We start from the raw sequence: 20,221 nt of genomic DNA on the forward strand, positions 1-20,221 counted from the left end.
AAAATAGTAAAAATCATACTCCTCCAGTTTTCGCTTGCCAAAGTCCTGGCTTGAATCGATAAAAGCATATTTTATTTCAAGTTCCAAGATAGGTTATTTGACTCTGCAACAGAGAAAATCCCAATATGTTATCGCCTCTAGTTTCGAAGATCCAATACAGAAAGCGCATCGAGTCAAATCACATCAGGTCGGTTTTCGAAAAACCTAACTCTGTTTTGCTTGCTTTCTTTTAGTGTTCTTGATTTTCTTTTTCTTGGACAAACATTTCTGCATTATCCATTCTCCAGTTCCAAAATGATGCTTAACAAATAGTTACTTTTGAAGCACAACTCACAACACATCTACTTTGAGGTCTTTGAAGAGATTATTTTCCATACAAAGAATTCTTCAACAGAAATAATTTAGATCATCATAATAAATTTATAACTGGTAACAAAGCCAGATGCCGGATATATTAAGCTTCCACTTTGGGGGATCTCTCGATCTCATCCATCAAGGAACACAGTCAATGACTTTAAACAGATCCACTTGGCCCTACTGTGTCAACTTTGCTCCGATCCGACCTTCCTCTTAATTGATCGCACCAATGATGAGAGCTCGAGCTTGTGTTTTTTCGATGAAGAATCCAAATCCTTTTGATCATTCTCTTCAGCCATATTACCTGTTGAAGGTTGAGTTTCTTCAGGTGGTTCAGTGTCTTGTTTCTGTAATGAATCTCCTCCTTCACCCTTTTTAAGCTTTGCCAACTCTTGCCGTACATAAGTTGCACTCCTGCAGAAATCCAAATTACGTTAATATATGATGCAAAATCCTACTTGCTCTGCTCACTACCTAATGGACCCAAAAAAATGACTCACATCACCAAAAACGAATGAAAACCCATAACATAAAACGAATGAAACCAAGTGTAGCATCTAATAAGAGGATACAGGTACAGAGCACAGAAGGAGACTAGCAAGTAGTAGCTGAAAAAACATCACTGGACAAGCTAGGAAGAAGAATAGAAAGGATAATGGCAGGGAAAGGAAAGGAAGAAAAGAGTAACTGGTGGGTCCCATCAGATACCACCAAGACAAAATATTTAAAAACCCAAGACTCTTCCCTACATCAAGGCTTTGCAGAAATAATGATTTGAAGAAAACAACTAAACTGAATGTGCTGGAGGCCGAGCAGAACCTCAACAAGCAATTCTTCCACAGGTCCAAATTCTCAGATTTGTTTGACAATTAAGTATTTTATAAATTTTCATATACAAACTAACCAATCAAATCTATAAACAAGGATGTGGAGCACCATAAGATGACTAAAATAATACCATTTAAATGAGGGATCTGTGGGGTCCAAAGCAAAGCCATGAGAAGTCGACAAAACCGGAAAACGTTGATTAATAAATGCCTTGCTAGGAAGCATTTCCTCTGCAACCATGTCCTTCCCCCCTTTTCCCTTCCCTTTCTTGGCTTTGATGTTATACCCTTTCATGCCATGCTCAACACCTTGCTCATCAGCCAGTAACAACTCCAGCTCTTCTTTAGTAGCTTCTTGTTCCTCGTTTGATCCAAGAGGCTGAATGCTATCTTTCTTGTTCTTTTTTCCATTGACCTTCTTGGGTAAATCATTTTTACTGTTTGTGTTACCAACTTTAGTATCAGATTCCAAAGGCTCCTCAATAAAGAAATCATCTGCATCTGATTGGACTTGTGTTTCTCCGTCAAAATCACAAGTGTCGTCATCTGAAGATACCTTGGAACCTTTCTTCTTTGCTTTCCATTTATCGCTTCTTTTCCTAAGATTAGCCTCCCAAACAGTTTCCACCTTACTGTCCTTTTTCTTCTCAAGTATTTTCTTGCTAATGTCTTCTAAACCAGTGTTAAAAGTAACCTCCATATCTTTTTTATCGCTGTCTTCAGAATCTGACCCATCTCCTGATTGAACAAGGGCACGATACTGATCACGTTTATTGGCCTTCTGGGCTTTCTCACCATCAGGCAAGGCCTTGGATTCCTCAAAATCCTCATCATCTTCATCAGTCTCATCATCATCTGAAGCCAAAAACTCCTTAAACTCCAGTTCATCTAGCTTTGATAGCCAATAACAAAACAACCCGCTGTCAGTATCTTAAAAAAAATCATATGTTATTTGAAAGATAATAATATGCGAACAGGCATAAAAATCCACATAGTACTTTAACAGAAGAATTGTGGATAAGGAATCAATAGGAGACAAACAATATATAGAAATTTCTGTCCAATCACCATACATTTTAAGTACATGATACATATAGAGCTCTGCAGATGATGATTGTGGTGGTTGATCTGTGGACCAATATCACATGATATAGCTACTATTACACAATACCAAATATAATGCTGGAGGATGAGTAAGATTTACATGTCTATTGGCCAACCACGAGCAGGGTACTATCTTTCTGATCCATGAGATTGTCAACCAGAGAATAATTCATCTGTGGTGACAGGATTCTTTAACATGAATCACTCTCTCGCTATTGTTCTCCAAATAACCAATCTCATATTTAACAAATTGCACATACAGCATTGTCTAATAAAAAATCATAAGGCTTTCTCATTTAGTAAAAATTGTTGTCTAGGACATAGTAGAACTACAACTTTGAGGAGACTCTGGACTAGTTCATAACATCACCTGTTTAGAATTGAATTTCCTCTTCATGATCTTCTGACGTTCTGGTTCATCCTCCTCCCATGTGAGATGAATTTTACTCTGCTGCAATGCTGAAGTATGAAATTCAAGGGCTTCATAAGTTGAAGGTACCTGATAAGAACAGCAAGAGATGAGCTTCAGTGGAAAGAAGAAAAGTTACAAACAAAAGCAGAGTTAAGAAAAAGCAATCAAAACCACCAAAAAAAAAGAACCCATGACCTCATTTTCTAAATTACAATGAAAAGACACTCATCCAAAATTTCATTAAAAGAGAAAAAAAAAAAAAAAGGATCTACCTTTGTTGCAACATCACGAGGAGGATGTTTGAACTCCATAGAATCAGGAATAAATCGCATATCTAGTACATTAGATGTTCTCTCAAACTCGGTCCCATCACAAGTTTTGTAGAGGTGATCTGCAGTGGCACTGGAATTGCACTCAACAACAGCATAGTAGTACCTGAAGAAAATGAAAATATGAGCAATAGGAATGAGGTTGGTGACAAGTTCAAGAAGCAGTTCAAAATGATGATACAATGACTCTAAGGTGATGGACATAAACATATGTCATATTGATCAAGCAAACCAGAGGCAGTAGCATTTTGTATAAGCACTATGAAAGAAACAAAGTTCCTCAAGCCTTCCAATGATGATCAGCAGGTAAGATTTTCTCTTCAAAAATAACGTGAAGTAATGTCCAAATTTTTCCAGGATACAAATTAAGTGTATTCATAAATATTTGTTGTGTAGTTAGGGTGTTTTAGCCACTGTGGTGTCCATGGTTAGTCATTGGGTTATCCAGTCAATACTAGAAGTTGAATACATCTAGGCAGTAATAAGGGTAGCTCTGCCTTTCTATAAGTTTTGAATTGAGAGCTGTAAAGATTAAGAGTGAAGAGCAATCTTGTTTTTCCTTGCATGTGACCCCTAATGACTCTTTTTTTCTTGCTGCAAGTCTTCTTCTCCAATGTCCGCTCCTGATATTCCATCTTAATCAAATTCTACAAAGTGCTAGATAAAAGCCTGAGTGATTCGCAGAGATAATGAACTATGAAAACCCCCCAAAAGCCACAATAACAAATGCTCTAATGCCACCAAAGTATAACAAAAACTTCTCCCCTAATTTCAACTCAAATTTTATTTCCACTGCAATATTCACCCGCACAGACCCACCACAGTTAATTTTTTATCAAATTGACAATGTTTAAGAAGTTCCAATGGGAGTCAATAAAAAGCGAAAAACATGTTTTCTCTATATTTGTGGTTGAGGTTCATTGTTTTTCTGCTTAAGAAAAAAATTCTCCCACAGTTTCAAGAAGAAAGTCTGTTCCTAACTAAAGCCTCTTTAAATATACAAGTCGTGCAAATTCTGCCCAAATCACTTTGCCACAAAGAGACACCTCCAAACCAAGATAAACTAATACATAGACAAGAAGCTTCAGTGTAAGCTTTGAAATGTGTTATCTCATCATTTTTTTTAAAACGATGAAAGAGAAACCACATGAACCTGTCAGTTTCAGGGGTAGTGAATTTTTTGGAGCCATTTTAGCCAATTACACTCTGTAAGTAGCTTATTGTTTCTAAATGAGAGAGAGAGAGAGAGATGCATCTTCCTCAATAAGGAAATCTGTTTTCTATGATTTTCTAAATGACTATGTTCTTTTATGTTGACTAAAAACTTGTGATGGATGCTTTCTTAAAATTCTAATCAAACTAAACAATGGCAAAAAACAAATATAAAGTAACTGACTGCAATATAATCCAGAAGGTCATGATCTCAAATAATATTTTCTTAATAACCTTCTACTTTAAAGCTCTTTAGTGTCTTTATAGATGGTCTTGTTTTGTATACATGGATGATGTAAATATAGAGTGACTGTACAGCTTTTGATTTTAGCTGTTTGAAATGAAATTAAATGCATACCACCACCACCCCAAAAAAATATATATAATAAATAAAATAAACATTGTAATTATTTCTTTATCTATTTCATTCATCTCACACAAACATAGAGCAAAAAACTAACAAATTCCTTGACATTCCCATTAGACATAATAAATAAGACAATAAATAACTAAATAATGGCAAGAATAATAATATTCGAAACAAAGAGGTACTCCACAAAATCTCCATTTTTAGAAAATACAGAAAGGCATTTGTTAGAATAGTCCCACATTGATCTAGGATTAAAGAACTTATGCTGATTAATTACATGGGAAGAGGCCTCATAACTTCAGCTAGGCATTTTGAGATGGTCATAGACCCAACTTTATCAAGGTATCTGTTGAAATACTGGTACAAGGGAAATTTGGATGTTTGACCATTACATATGGCAGTCACATAGTTCCAGCTTGTTAGGCTACCTATCAACTATCTATATCTTAAATTGCATTGAATTCTGGTATGTACAAGTACGAGACATAAACATCTTTGGGCATTACGGTCTTTTACTGTAGTTTTCACTTAAGTGATATAAAAGAGGATTAGGCTCGAATTCTGAGACCTAATCCAGAGCAGCCTTCTCATTGCTGCTTTCTCCATTTTCTCTCCACTCTTCCCTCTTCTCTATTTATTCCTATTTCTCCTTAATCTCACCTTTCTTCAGTAACAAATCGGGTCTTTGTATAGAGGTCTCCACCAAAATTGTCTGCAAACAGGAGCCATAAAGAAGGCCCATGTGAGGGAGAGGGATAAAATAACCCCACGTTGATCAAAACCTTTTTTCCTATTTCAAGAAAAAAAAAAAAAAAAAAGGTAACCTCACAGGAGTACAAAGTAGAAACATTTGTCAAGAGTGTTGCTTCCAATTGTATCTGAGATGACAGTTCAAGAGGTTCAACACTGTTTTGGCTAAGATTAGAGTAGTACCCTCCACAGCATGTTTGAAAAAGTTACAGCTAGTGCAGGATATGTGTGAACTGTATTTTGCATATATAAAACTGGTAAAAACTGTTCTAGCTCTAGTTTGAATATGCTAATACAACAAAGAATAAATTAAAATGGAGTAAAAACAAGATACATACAAAAGTAGCCATCATATTTGTTGATAGATGTTGAAGAATCCACCAATCTAATATATAGAAAAATATACATAATTCACACCTCATCCTACTCTTTTCATAAGCTCGCAATTTTTCATTATCTACTTCCGTATCATCGTCATCGCTGTTCTCTTCACCATCAAAGAGATCAGCAGGTCCATGTTTGGCCTCATATTCCATGCGCTGAAGACCAAATTCAGATGGATAAACTGCCACTGACAAAAGTTGTCCCCCTTTAGGGAGAAATGAACTCAATAATACATAAAGGTCAACAGCCTACAAAAACCAAAGAGACAATTCAGCCAATCAGCCAATCTAATTAATTAAAAACCATCAAATAGTTGTGAAAGTTCTGTAACTATGTTTGCTATCTTAACACAATTTGATGCAATAAAGGACCAAAGACACCAGCCATACTATAAACAGTCTCCCAATAGCTTTCCAAATTCCCACGCTGAACAAATTACATTCAGCAGAGACATCCAAATCAGTACACCACCCGATCAAAATGATGCAATGCCAACTGCAGCAGCACCGTGAACCATCACATACCTCTCCTTCTCTCCTATTAATTAGTACCTCCTGAGAACTCCAGAAATCTATGTTCTAGAAATGCCTAGTCTAATAACAGAATTTCAGCAAATCTTTTCCAGTTTTAAAAATCCACGTACATTAGTATCCCGTCTAGTTACAATTTTTTTTTTGAAAATCCCTCAAGTTACAATGTCACCAAAGGAAATGTAAACCGTCACTTCTCTGACGGTAATGTACATCAAAATGAAGGAGAACTGGGCATAGCTTCCAAAAATATGCATTTTACCGATTAAAAAACTCTTAATTTAAACAAACTTCAGCATGATATAGAGAAAAAAATATAAGTAGAAAACCTACATACCTTAACATGGCTCCAGTCCATATTAACAAGTGCTAGTCTATGAGTTTCTTGTTCAATTACCGGTATATCTTCCTGTATCCACATGTTAAACAAGTCAAAAGAGGCCATAATAGATGTATAGTACAAAACATATTCACATACTACAAGTTTTGATTGAACTAACAAACTGCACCACATACCCTGGTGAGACATGAACTAAATACCCTACATTAGAAAAACTCCCCATGAACTGGCGAGGCATTTTCATTCTGTAAAAGCATGACTTCCTATCTCTACACATAGTAAATCAACAAGACCTGGACAGAAACAAGAAATATAAAAGACAAAAAGCACATCAATTGCTCGTCTATCATCCCACATATGAATGACTTTGGAAGACCACAACCTTTGGTCAATATATTACCGAACAAATACATAAAAACAGAGAATCGCAGAACTAGAACAGTCAAACTATTTAAATGTTTCCTAAGGCACGTGGGACAATATGAATAAACCTACCGGAGGCTTTAGTTTAGAACTCCAAAATTCTCTACTCTATGGTGTTGCCATAACAATTTTCAGATTTTGACATTGTTAAAGCAATTTACAGTCATCTGAAAGCACCAAATCTATGAAGCTAGTAAGGCTCCAAAAGACCCCAAATAATGTTGGCTAAGACAATAACTCTCTCCCACTACTATATTGATAGGTTTCTTCACAAAGATTGTGTTTTGGATCATAAACACTCCTACTAAATTGAAGTCACGAATTAAGCACATTTGCATAAAACACAATCGCTATTAATCCACCCAAATTCACCTTTTCTGAAGGAAGGTCCTCCTCCAAATAAAGTCCTTCGTCGTCTTCATCCTCATCACTAGAAGTCGACGAAGATGTCTCACTCTCCAACGCATCAAATTCATCGGAAACGGGTGCCTCAGAGTCGTTTGAATCAGGGCCCGACGAAGACTCATCAGATGAAGAACGGGTGCTGCCCTTCTGCAACTCCACTTTCTTATCTTCCTCTGTTTTCTCTCCTTCTTCTGTATAGTAGTAACGAAGAAGAGGGTTTTCTGCTTTATTTTTTCTGGGTTTACCCCTTTTATCCAGAGGCGCAGAGGAGGAAGAGAAGTTTTTATTCGTGAAAATACGATTGAAGCGATCGTCTATAGCAACCTTGACTTTCTGTTTTGTCATCCTCTGAAATCGAGGGTCATGATGTACATCAGCGAAACGGGGATCAGTGATGACATTGTCACCGCTGTTGTCGCTCTTATTGTCATCATGGGCGCGCTCTGAAATAGCCGTATCCTTCTCCATCTTCCTCCCCTTCTTCTTTTTCATCTCATCATGCGAAATCTCTGTAATGGGCTCCCCCTTTGTTTTCTTCTTCATCTTCTTCACTTGAAAATCCTCCGCCAATGGACTAGTAGACTTCTCCTCAGACTTGGGTTTCTCCTTTTCTTTCTTCTTCTTCCGGTGACGATCCCCTGCCATGGGTCTATTAGTCTTCTCTTTCTTACTCTTCGTTTTCTTTTCTTCCTCTGCTGGCATGGCGGCTCAATGTCTGCTCCGTTCGAGTAATAACTATATATGATTTTCGGACTCCCGCTGCTGAGGGTTTTGCAGAGGTTGAAGGTGTATGAGAGACCCAAACGATTGGACCGGCGAAAAGGGCCTGCCCTCCCCTTTCCACTGGCCATACTAAGGGCAGTCAAATCGAAGTGAATTCACTTTGAATTACACAGTATTTACTTTTTATTGCTACTTTCTTGAGTGTTTATTGGGGTGTCAATGGGCGAATTTCAACATTTTCTAGCATTATGCCTTGATTGTTTACATGTACCATAAAAATAGTTATCACGTTTTTTCTCTATAAGTTTTCGTATGTATACAAACAAAACGTAGTCAACTAGGTTGCCTCTTTGCAATGGGTGGAATAACTCGTGCACCCATATTGAACTAATAAAGTCTATTTATAAGAAGATATAAACTAATTACATATATTTGTTTACTATACCTCTATTGTATATCAAATACTACATAATTGACTTTTTCACATATTGCAATGACATTGGCATAGAGATTTCTTTCCACTTGAAAATAGTTATATGTACAAATCAAAATTTGTAAAATCAGCCTCATAAGATTTTCCTTGAGCCACATAGACATCATACATACCATCATGATATTGAAATACCTGAAACTCCCTTTGTTGATTCATGTTATTTTGCAGAGAAGCATTAACATAAAAAGTACAAAAATTTCATCTTTGTTGCATTTTATTATTTTTTCACAAAAAAATTGTTGTCGCTGATGGTCAAATGTGAAGACTTCTAATACAATTTTATTATCAGTGGTCATCACACGAGATTGAACATTGTCATCATGTGTCACTTAGTAATTCTTTCGCCTACTAACTTTGTTGCTTAATCAACTCTATTGTATGATCAAATTTCATGATATTTATTTTATTTGCATACGACTATGTGAGAGCAGTCAAAGTATCGTTTTTGAAATTAACAACTATATAACGCACAAAAAATGATGAAAAAATTTTAGAGGTTGAAATTATTTTTGGACAGCCCTAATTAGACCCTTTTGACGATATGAAATTAAATAGATAGTTACATATTTATTCACATTTCATGTGAGTAAACTCAGAAATCTTTGAAAAACAAAATAAAGGAGTGTAGGGAATTATAATAAGAATTTCAATATTAATTTTGTATCAAAAATTAATATTTTTTCTTCATAGGTTTATGCTAATAAGTAATAAAAATAATACGTTTAATATTTTATATTATTTTTTGAATTATAAAAGAGAAAAAATTGCTCAAAAAATATATTATTTTTAATTTTCTGCATGCAGTGCACGTGCCACCCGTGTATATACAAGCAAAACGTGTCAATTTCTTCTCGAGTAATCTCATCCGTCCAACACAAGGAAGATGCTGTTTCAATTTCAGGCATGGCGTGATGGAATAATGAAATATGCATTGTCACTCGTCACCGTTTATTTATTATTTTCTCCGTCTTGAGCCTGGCTGTGAGCTGTGGGCTGTGGCAGAGGCGCCAACCATTTTTACCTCATTTATTGTTACTTCCCTTGTAATTACCCCCTTTTTGGTGGATCTCTTCCTTCTTGTCTTCTTTGGGGATCTTCATTTCCATTTTATGTTATGTTTACACACTAAGCGGAGGGGATTTCCATGACTCGTGCATATGAAAATCCTATTCAGTTGCAGAGAAAGAAAAAGCTGATTTTCTTGTTTTCTTTTTGACTCCGTTTTTTACTTGCTCGGTTGAGAATGAGGTGGGAGAAAGTGCAGGTTAACACAAGAGCGCGGGAGACTTCAGAAGGGAAGAAACCGCCGGGGAGAATTGGAGGGATTTTGGGGCCCGGTAGGAGGTGGGGCCACACTTGCAATTCTGTCAAAGGAGGGAGGTTTCTGTATGTTTTCGGTGGCTATGGCAAGGATAACTGCCAGACTAACGATGTTCACGTCTTTGATACATGTGGGTATTGGAAAAAAAAATTGTTTTAGAGGGAGCTCCGTCTGAATGTCGCTGTTCTCTGAACTTGTTGTCTAGTTGGTTTTCCTGTTTTTGGGTATCTGATGCGTCTGGATATGGTAGTTTTGTATTTTTCAAGGTCTTTCTCTTCACTCGGTCTGCTAATGTTAAGCTTTCTGCTGCGTTTTTCGTTGTTGAATTTACTGCTTTGGGTCGTATCTCTGGTGCATCTACATTTAGTTATAAAAGGGGAAGGGACTCCCTTACTTCACTGATATGCATGTTTTCATGCTCTATATTTTCGTCATTGTTCCCTCACTTACTTTTAAATCCATCTGCGATCTTTTCTGCATGTGGCGGTTTTTGTTAGGCTTCGTCTTCTTTTGCTCTATCCATCAAATCTAAAGGAGGTCTTACTTCAATGTTCTTTTTTTTTTTTCTTGTAGTTTAGAGCATCTCTACCTCGTGGTGAATATTCTTTCCTTTCTTTTTTGTAACGGGCGGGCCGGTGGGCTACATTTTTATCTTTTTTTTTCTTTTCTTTTTTTAGCACTTTTCTTTGATGATCATTACACAAGATATGTAGAATCAGGGAATGCCCTTGAATATTAATGCATTTTTTTAATTATGTTTCGGTGAACTAGTTAACGAACTGTATCTTTTTCTTCATCTTTGCTTTCCTGTTGATGCTTTTATGTCTTAGACAGATGTTGCTACTTTGATTTTGCAATGTACTAAATACTGATTCATGTTTCCTTTCAAGTCTGGCTATCTAGTCGTGTTTATGGACATTGAATCTTTTATATACGCCTCCTGTTCCAGTACCTTTAAGTTGTTGCTAGGCTCTTGTTGGCTTTTATGATTTTTTTATTTTCTGCTCACCTTTTATATGTCTAGCAAAACTATCATGTTGGAAGTATCTTTTACAACCTCGAAATGAATTTTAATCTTCCATTCTTTACTCAGGCTTCTCTAATTTATGCAAAATATTTTTGTGTTACTTAGTCCATTGAGTTGAAATGGACCATGAAACTATAAGAGTTCTCTGTGGTTAATGGCCACATGGGGGTTTCTAGTGTGTGGTCTTGGATTTATCTTTGATTCTTTTTTTTTATTAATTCATTTTTTGGGGTTTGTTAGATTCATTTTCATTTTTAGATATTCTAGTCTTGTTAGTCGCGTGTGTTGTCAAATTTTTGGCTATCTCTTTGTGTATTCAAACTTCAAATTGTCATGCTACGGTTTTATATAAATGTGTGACTTTCTTGACATATTCACAGTTTTTTGGTTGATTTTTTATTTGTGTTTTGTTCTTTTGAATGTTGTAAATGCTTTTGTAACAAATATCTCTTGCTTACAGGCTTTCTCTGTTGTTTGTTTTGATATCTGTGCAGTAAAGCAGACATGGAGTAAGCCAATGGTGAAGGGTACTCCACCTTCTCCGAGGGATAGTCACAGTTGTACTGCTGTTGGGAATGATCTCTTTGTCTTTGGGGGCACAGATGGGAAATATCCATTGAATGATTTGCATATATTGGACACTTGTAAGTAGCTCTGCTTATATAGACTCAATTTTTTGGTATGACACGAGTGCTTTGCTTCTCTTTTTAGCCTATTCCAGTTGATGTGTACTAACAAGTTCTGTGCATACATCTAGCAACCAATACATGGATAAGGCCAAATCTTAGTGGAGCTGGACCTGCACCAAGGGAGGGACACAGTGCTTCAGTTGTTGATAAACGGCTTTTCATATTTGGAGGCTGTGGGAAATCCTGTAATGACCCAGAAGAACTATATTATAATGATCTGTATATTTTGGACACAGGTGCATTCTGGAGGGCTAGCTTTGGATTCTGTGTCTGTTCATTTTGTTGCTTTAGGCAGAGTCTCTTGTTTTTCTTCTTCTGTTTTCTTGAAAGATTGATAGATTTGTTAAAAAGTGATAAATTCATTAATTTTGTTTTTGTTGTTCTTCTTCTTTTTGTTTTCCTTTATTTTATTTTTTATTTTTTCATGGAAGGTGATTATATTATTGATGTCATTCCTCTTGTTGGGACCTGCAGAAAGTTTTTTATGGAAGCAAGCTATAACATCTGGGGCCCCTCCTTCTGCCCGTGATAGTCATACCTGTTCATCTTGGAAGAACAGAATAATTGTGGTTGGAGGTGAAGATTCATCAGATTATTATCTCTCTGATGTCCATGTTCTTGATGCAGGTATTGAATTTATAGTTTACAAATATCTTATGGACCTTCATTATGTTTTAAAACATGCACTGTTTTTTTGTTGAAAACGTGATGTTTATTACTAAGAGCAAGCAGTAAAGAAGAAAAGCCTCACAATATGATGCTGATGTGGAGTGAAAACACACCCTAACGACCAAGTTGGCACTTTATATCTGTAGGGAAAACAGAAATCAAGCAAGTTTGTATTTCGACTGGACTCTGACTTAAAAAAATTGCTGTAAGTCTGTTTTAGGTTTGCTAATCCGATCTAGACTCAAAAGGATTTGAGAGTAGAGAGGAAAAGGATGCAACTTATATTCAAAATTCGTAACTGAAGTGTGGAGAGGTTTTAGGTTTTGGTATATTGAAACCTAAAAACCTCCTATTCCATTACCAAATCTCACTTCTGCTCATCACTTAAGTTTCCTCCCTTAAAATTACAAAGAAGCCCACTTCACCTTACTAACATTTGCACCTATCAGCTAGGAGCTTAAAATCGGAAATAAAGATATAAATAACCTTGCCAAGTAAGGGCAAATAACCAAAAATACCTTTTTGTGTAGAAAATTAACTCCTTGCACTTATTAGCCTAAGGTTTTGAGAAGCTGCTTCTCAGAAATACAGTGAGATCTTCTTGGCTTTGATTTTTCAAACCTCATCTTCTCAGATTCTTCTTTGAGGACATCAAACTATTTGTGTTCCAACTCTTTTTCTTTTGACATTTCATTCCCCATCTCTTGCTCCTTAATAACATTTGGGACTGCATCAGAATACAGAGGGAAGGAGCTACCAACATAGAGGGTGGTGACACCTTCTTTAGCATGAGAATCAGCTAAATTATGTGCAGATCTTGTGATTTTTAAGCAAGGGGTTGCTATATGCTTACAAAGATCAGTTATTTAACCGAATATACAAACTAATTGCCAAGGGGGAGTAGAATTTAGGAGCATCCAGCCAATTACATTTTGTGAATCCTATTACGTAATGAAAGGGGACTTAATAACCAATTAGTACCTGTTTTTATCAATAACGAATCTCTGTCCAACAATTTAGGGTTAAGACATTTTAAGATTGTTCTTTCATCAGACTGATGAGAAACTTTCAGTACTTGTAACTAGTATGCTCTAATTTGCATGAGAAAGATGGGTGGGGACACAAGTCTGTTTCTTATCACCATGGGTTTACACCAAGGACCAGTTTAAGTTTCTCTCTTTTTGCACTATCATGGATGGTGGCCTATAGCCATCTTGTTTTTAATAATTTTGCCTTTATTTAAGGGAATCTCTTGGCATATGTTGTATGCAGAATATGCTGAATTGATTAATCCAGCATCTTTGTCCTTTTTTTCTGAAATAGCGCTGAGTTATATTAAAAAGCTGCAAAGAGCATAATTACAAGGTGGGGGGACCGTCCCATACAATGAGAGATTATAGGGAGGTTCCAAGTTTAGCTAATCTATCAGTCGAGGAATTGGCTGATCTAGGAATATGATTCCAAGTACAAGAAATGGCAGATACAATGTCGGAAATAGAAGAAAGGGTGAATCAATGATCCCAAGGGCGAGAGGCCGAGCTAGAGCACCAATTGATAGCAACTCCCCTTCAATGAGCAATTTTTCACGCAGTTGGTCCTTGAAAATTTTTACTCCATGGAGAAGGGGCAGTCACTTCAGCGGTGTTGAAGTCTGCAATACTAACCGGCCTCGCATAGGGTAGAACTCCCCCCGCACCCAGACACCCCAAAGCACTACCGTCAAAATTCAGTTTGATGCAATCAGTAGGAGGAGGCACCCATTCAGCCATGGTAGGCACCCTTTGGGGACCCACCATATGAGCAAGAAGACTCCAATTCCAGCGAAGGGAGATACCCGCTCGGGGGGCAAACTCCTTCCTGATGTGCAGCCAACTAGAGATCATACTCACAGTGCAAAATAATTTTAAGTTGTTGAATTTAAGGTTGAACCGCTGGTTGTTTCTCTCAAGCCAAAGACACCACAGGATATGAGCGAGGCAAGCAGAGAGAAGCAGTTTGCCGATTCTAGGCAGTCGAGTCCCCATAACCATCTGGATAGTGCCAAAAGGATCCTGTTGAAGGCCCAATTGGATTCCAAATTTCTGAAAGATGGCCATCTAAACTCTCCAAGAGTAGTTGTAGTGAAGGAGAACATGCTGAACAGACTCCTCACAAACGCCGCAGAGAGGGCAAGAACTATCAGAAGCGGTAAAACCCTGCTTGTGAAGGTTATCCGCAATGGGCATCTTTGTCCACCAAAAAAAAGAAAAAGAAAATGCTAAATCTAGAAGCAGTGTCTATGGAAGTAAAATATAAAATCTTGTGTTATAGTCGAAGTGAATTAGTATTTTGGCTTAGTGACTGCGTCGAGGATATCTAGTGTGAGGTATTGGGTTCAAATCTCACCAGGTTATGGGGTGAAACAACTAAGGAAAAACGAGAAAAAATCGAGCTGACCTATACATATTTATAAAATGAAGGAGATTGAGGAGGATATACCATGTAAAATAGATACAGGGTGTCAGCTGGTTGTAGTGTGGATTAACATTTGGGCTATTGTGGATGGCATATGCTGAAAAGGGTGAAAACATAGTTTTACAAGACAAATGTTCTATTACACATGCTTTATAGAACTGCTTTGGCCAGTGGAGAAGTGTCATCTCTATAAGATGAAGGTGACGTAGCTGGAACATAGGTGGATGTGTAGTAAATTTGGAAAAAAAATATTATGACTTAATGTACAAGAACTCAGTTGAAAGAGTAGCACCAAGAGACAGTAAATAAATGTTGTTTGAAATGGTTGAGTACCTTTGCGGAGGTTGAGTTGTACAGCAGATTGGAAGGGTTTTTTAAAGGATGTTGTGAGGACTGATATGAAAAAAACGAAAGCCAGACAGGACATGAATAGAGGTGGTGAGAAAAGGCTTGGTGAAGGCCTGCCTAAAACTTGAACTAGCGAATGATGAAGTAGGATGGATGGGAATTCATGTAACTGAATCCAACGTGGCTGAGATGAGGCTCTGATGATTATGAATACTAGAATCTTCTTAGGGGCAAAATCTGGCAACTTCTATTAACTAACTTGGAAACCTCTAGTTAGTGAGTCAAGAGAAGATGTGAATAAGAAAGATCCATGAAAATTAGGCCTTTCAAAGTGGGACTATTTACTAATTTTTTAGGATAAAGTGGATGGAAATTAACTTGATTTTTATATGAGTTACTGGACTTTATGTACTGTGATGACACTAAATAATCGGTTTTAGAATAGGTTATTTCTATTACTGGGAAGAGTTGAAGTAATTTCTATTGTATAATATTCTGGACTTTGTTTCAACTTATTTACTGTTCTTGGGTAAACCTAATTAGGTATGTCTGTGATTTCTTATAAAATGTTCGTTATTTTGAAGAATTTCATTAATTGACAACTTTTTCCTAACACAAAATAATGACATAATGACATTTTTTGGCATGTTGTGAATTGGTTTTTGTTTATTTATTATACATACTAATTAATGGTATCTTGCAAATTAAAGTAGCTGATTTATGGTGATTGATGTATATCTGGCATGCTGCCAGATAAACTTGTTTGGACTGAGCTACAAACTTCAGGTCAGATGCTAACTCCTCGAGCAGGCCATTCAACCATAGCTTTTGGAAAACATTTATTTGTCTTTGGGGGATTTACTGATGACAGGAACCTCTATGACGACCTCCACTTACTAAATGTGGGTATGTATCTATTTCTTTTAAGTTTTATTCTATACCTCTTTTTGTGTAAGGAATTATATATATTCTCTACAAAATTTAATTGAAAGTTTCTGTTTCGAGAATGATGTTAAAGTCTGCCCATCCAAGTGCCTATATTTTAGTTGTTGTGTCCTTTCAGTTTCATCTGCCAACATGTGATGCATTTAGGATTTCACCATCTTTAAAGCTTTAGCTACTTGGAAATCATTAAGCAGTTTATACTTTAGATTTTCTGTTGAATTTTTCTCTATTCACATTCTGCATAGAAACTGGGGTATGGAGCAAAGCTGAGAGCGCGGGAGTAGGTCCAACTGCCAGATTTTCTGTAGCTGGAGACTGTCTGGACCCAAGAAAGGGCATCCTCGTTTTCATGGGGGGCTGCAATCAGAGTCTTGATGCCCTTGAAGATATGTACTATTTATACACAGGTCAACTTTTTCTTGTTTCAAAATGCTCTCTTCTTTTATGTTTAACCAGAGGATTGAGTTCAATTCATGCAAACTTTTTGTGGATTTTGTAATAGGAATGTTGGTTCAAAATGGGGAAGAGGAGCCAAGGCAAGAAAAGTTCTCTTTCAGGAGAGAGTTGAAGAAGAAATGCCAAGAACAGTATCTTCTTCCACTTACAAGATCTGAAAATGTTAAAGATTTTCCCAAGCTTGAGATGATGCCCAATGCCATCCAGCCGGTGACTTTTGCAAGTCCTGGTCAAGAAGGTCTGATGCATTACCTTCCAATTTATAAAGATGTTTCTGGTTCACATATGCACTTTCTTCATTTGAGTTTTAGATGGTGAATATGGGCAATCTCCAAAAATGCATGCTAACTAGGCAAATTTTTTGTCATCCTCTCTTGAGTTTCCCCTTGAAGTATAATTCCTAAATACAGCCTTCTTAAATGCCATATTTCTGAATATGACCATCTAGATGGAGTTTTTCCATATGTGGATGAATTTCATATACTGGTATATTTTTGCATTTATATGAACGGAATCCATATACTGGTATATTTGTGCATTTATATAGAAGAATCCATTCTTTGAAGCAGGACTGTTTCACTCTTTATGGTCAGTTACCGTCGCTTTTAAATGTCAATTTTTTTATTATATTCCACTGCTAACCTTCCGTTCATCTATGCTATATATTGTTTGGTTGAGAAGGCCTGAGTTCTTTCACTTGATAAGGATCATTACTCTTTTTCAGATTCTGACCAGGACTTAGCTAAGGACTGATGGTTGATCTTCAAGTTTATAAGGACTGATGGTTGATCTTCAAGTTTATCCTACTAGTTAACACCCATAAGAAACCCAGAAAAACAGAAGCAGCCATTTTTCTCTTCCCTGAGCTATCCATATATCTTATTCCTAAAATAATCACTAGTAGAAATTGGGAATTAGCCTGATGATGTGAAACATGGTAATTTGATAGCAATTGTTCACAGTGATGTCAATGGGGTGAATAATATGTCCTTTTGATGTTCCTTTAGAAACTTTTTGGGGATTCAAAGGCAAACAAGAAGGCTGGGAAGAATGAGCAGTATACTCAGAATAGGATCACCGAACTGTCAAAAGAGGAACTGTAGTTCAGGTCCTTTCAATTTTTCTAGACAGCTTAGAGAGGTGGACTCACAGACTCTCCTGAACATGGGGGCAGTCTCATACTGTTGTTGCAAGCTTCACCATTTGCACTCATTGCCTGTGCTTTATTCTGGTATTATGACTCTGAGGAAAGCTTACAGGGATCATTCAAGATTTAGGGTAAAATGATTGACACTGTACGTAACTCTAATGTTGAAGAAGTTGCTGAAAATTATGAGGATAGACTAAGCCACCATTTTAAGGTTTATGAAAGAAGGAAACAGAAAAAGAAAGAGATATATAGAAAGATGACAACTTACTTTATTTGGAAAGTCGCTCTTTAAGGAAAGTACTCTATTTTAGTACTTTCTATCAAGGGAAAGTTAGCAAGATTCTTTTTCTTTTAGAAACTTCCTAGTTTGTCAACAAGTCCCCATTTTTAATAATCTTTTTTAAATTATTTTTTTGTAAAACAACTAGTGCCCATCATGAGACTTTTCTTTATGAAAGTGTTGGTGATTAAATTTTCTTTATTAGTAGTTAATTTAGGAAAGTCTTAAAGTTAGTAACTCCATTGTTTGTAGTTTTTGTCTAAGTTAGTTGCTGAAATTCTTTTCTGGCAAGTGGTTTTAATTTAGTATGGCATAATTCAATTGTAATTGGAAGTTTAGTCTTAGTAGAATTCTAACCTATTTTAGCAAGGTTATAAGGGCAATCTGTTGTAACTTCATGAGCTTTGATGAATAATACAAGCTTCTCTTTTGGCTGCTGAAGCACCATTCTTTTTCTTTGTTTGTGTTGAGAATAATTTCTTAGTGGAATTTTCTCTTGGGCCAGCTACTGTTAGTTACAAAATAACACCTGAAATTTCAAGTTCTTTTTTGAAATTTGAAAAGTAGGAATTTCCTAGAGTTGGGAAGGTAGTGACTGGTCACACATATTCCTCCATTATCAATCAATTTTACTTCAGCAATGTTATGGTGTTAATGATGTACCCAGCAGTTCTATGTAATGGGGCCCTTGAATTTTCTTTCAAATCTTTATATTGTTTCCTATTCACTTTCCAAAGGAATGTATGGATGGAAATGTGATGAGTGGGCTGGTTAAGTTTGTTTAGTGACTGATATCATGCATGTGACTGTAATACTATATCTTCTCTCATGGAAATGGAATGTATTACTGTGACTTGTATCTTAGACTTGTTTTCTGCAATGCAGGTAAGCAAAATGTGCAATATCTTGATCTCAATCCTTCTTCGGAGAAGCTATTTCAAGCAAAGGTTACGGATTCCTTCCATTATGGGTATACAATTGAAACTACCATTAATGGGAAGCCCCTCCGTGGCATATTATTTTCCTGTAAGCCAGATTTTGGTCAGGCAGCTAATGAATATCTAAGTAGGTGAGTAAATGAGCCCTTTGAAATTGTACTTCCATATCTGTTTTTTGAGGGAGTTGATTCAGTTATCTGTTTTCCTTTGGCAAAAATTCACAGTACATATAAAAAAATACATTCATTTGACAGGAAAAGGACGATTCGAGAAGATAGTAATGTTAAGGTGGATGAGGGGTATGAGCCTAAGGAGAAGATTGGTAGAACTTGCAATCAGGAGATGAAGGGCTTAGATCAAATGCAGCCAGAGGGAGCACAAGGCAAAGAATCTACATCACAAGGATCACCAATGGAGACGGTTGCCTCTGATTCAAACAACTCAACACCAACTGATGTTTTTCAGCAACAAGAGGTTTGTCTGAAGGCATTCACAATCTAAGTTCTGTCAAATCACAATTCTCAAATGTAACCTCTAAAACCTCATTAACTGCATGTTCATAATGTTGGGAAATGTTAATTTTTTTTATGCAGATCACAGGAAACTCGGAATCGTCGGTAATGCCAGCTGATGAGCTTCCGAAGAACAACACAGGAGGCCCTTGTCTTAGTCTTGTTGTAACAGCAGAAGATACAAGATCTTCGCCTAAAAAACAAGGTACCCATGCACTTGAACCTATCTGAAAAGCATTAAATTCTGTATTTGAGGAAAAAAAGTGAAGGACTGGCCGTAGAATCGGAGTTCCTTGTACTGATACTGTGCTGATGGTCCATCAGATGAACCAGGGACAGGAGCGAAAGAGAATGGGCTCTTGGTAAAACCAGTCTAGGACACTCCATATCCACCCTAGCGGCTGGATATGAAAGATACAGCAGATTGTGAGAGGACCGCCAATTTGTGCGCTGACTTCGTGATCAGTCCAATTATGTAATACCGAATAGAGAAATAGAGAGCAATTACACCCTTGAGGCCCTTGTAGTGAGAGTTAGGGGTTCTATGTAGATATTCTGTAATTGGCTTGGTTCTTTTAAATCAATTTTGTATGACAGTTATTTTATAGCATACTCGTATCAAACCAGACAAAATTGCCCAGCGATTTGTAGCTGTACGCCATTACAAAATTCTCTATTTTCTGATAGCATTTCTTATAAAATCAATACCTATTATAAGACCTACCATGTTTCCAAATCATCCAGCACTCCCACCTACCATGTAACTCGTGAGT

At 36.7% G+C, this 20,221-nt stretch overlaps 2 protein-coding genes across 3 annotated transcripts; one reads left to right on the top strand and one right to left on the bottom strand.

Annotated features, from left to right (window-relative positions):
* Positions 1-264: 264 nt before the first annotated feature.
* LOC137953586 (pre-rRNA-processing protein esf1) lies at positions 265-8,242 on the bottom strand. The gene is made up of 7 exons (XM_068801026.1): positions 7,411-8,242; positions 6,613-6,684; positions 5,779-5,993; positions 2,973-3,135; positions 2,659-2,787; positions 1,316-2,076; positions 265-771 (listed from the first exon to the last, which is right to left on the bottom strand). Exons 1-7 carry the CDS (start codon positions 8,143-8,145, stop codon positions 543-545), a joined length of 2,304 nt encoding a protein of 767 aa, XP_068657127.1. The 5' UTR covers positions 8,146-8,242; the 3' UTR covers positions 265-542.
* A 1,438-nt stretch (positions 8,243-9,680) lies between these two features.
* On the top strand, positions 9,681-20,148 carry LOC137952826 (uncharacterized). 2 transcript variants are annotated; one of them, XM_068799899.1, is made up of 11 exons: positions 9,681-10,110; positions 11,502-11,651; positions 11,765-11,932; positions 12,171-12,323; positions 15,921-16,073; positions 16,358-16,519; positions 16,615-16,806; positions 18,884-19,067; positions 19,191-19,410; positions 19,530-19,653; positions 19,773-20,148. In XM_068799899.1, the coding sequence occupies exons 1-11, from the start codon at positions 9,903-9,905 to the stop codon at positions 19,823-19,825; spliced, it is 1,767 nt and encodes a 588-aa protein (XP_068656000.1). In that variant the 5' UTR covers positions 9,681-9,902; the 3' UTR covers positions 19,826-20,148. The 2 variants fall into 2 exon arrangements, with proteins under 2 accessions (XP_068656000.1, XP_068656001.1); XM_068799900.1 differs by lacking the exon at positions 9,681-10,110 and adding an exon at positions 10,158-10,246 and having other exon boundaries at positions 19,773-20,147.
* Positions 20,149-20,221: the final 73 nt, after the last annotated feature.

The sequence above is a fragment of the Aristolochia californica genome, unplaced genomic scaffold (genome assembly GCF_029961685.1).
Source record: "Aristolochia californica isolate CCGP_79_NKW_82.1479 unplaced genomic scaffold, dmAriCali1.0.hap1 SCAF_16, whole genome shotgun sequence".
In the NCBI taxonomy this organism is placed as follows: domain Eukaryota; kingdom Viridiplantae; phylum Streptophyta; class Magnoliopsida; order Piperales; family Aristolochiaceae; genus Aristolochia; species Aristolochia californica.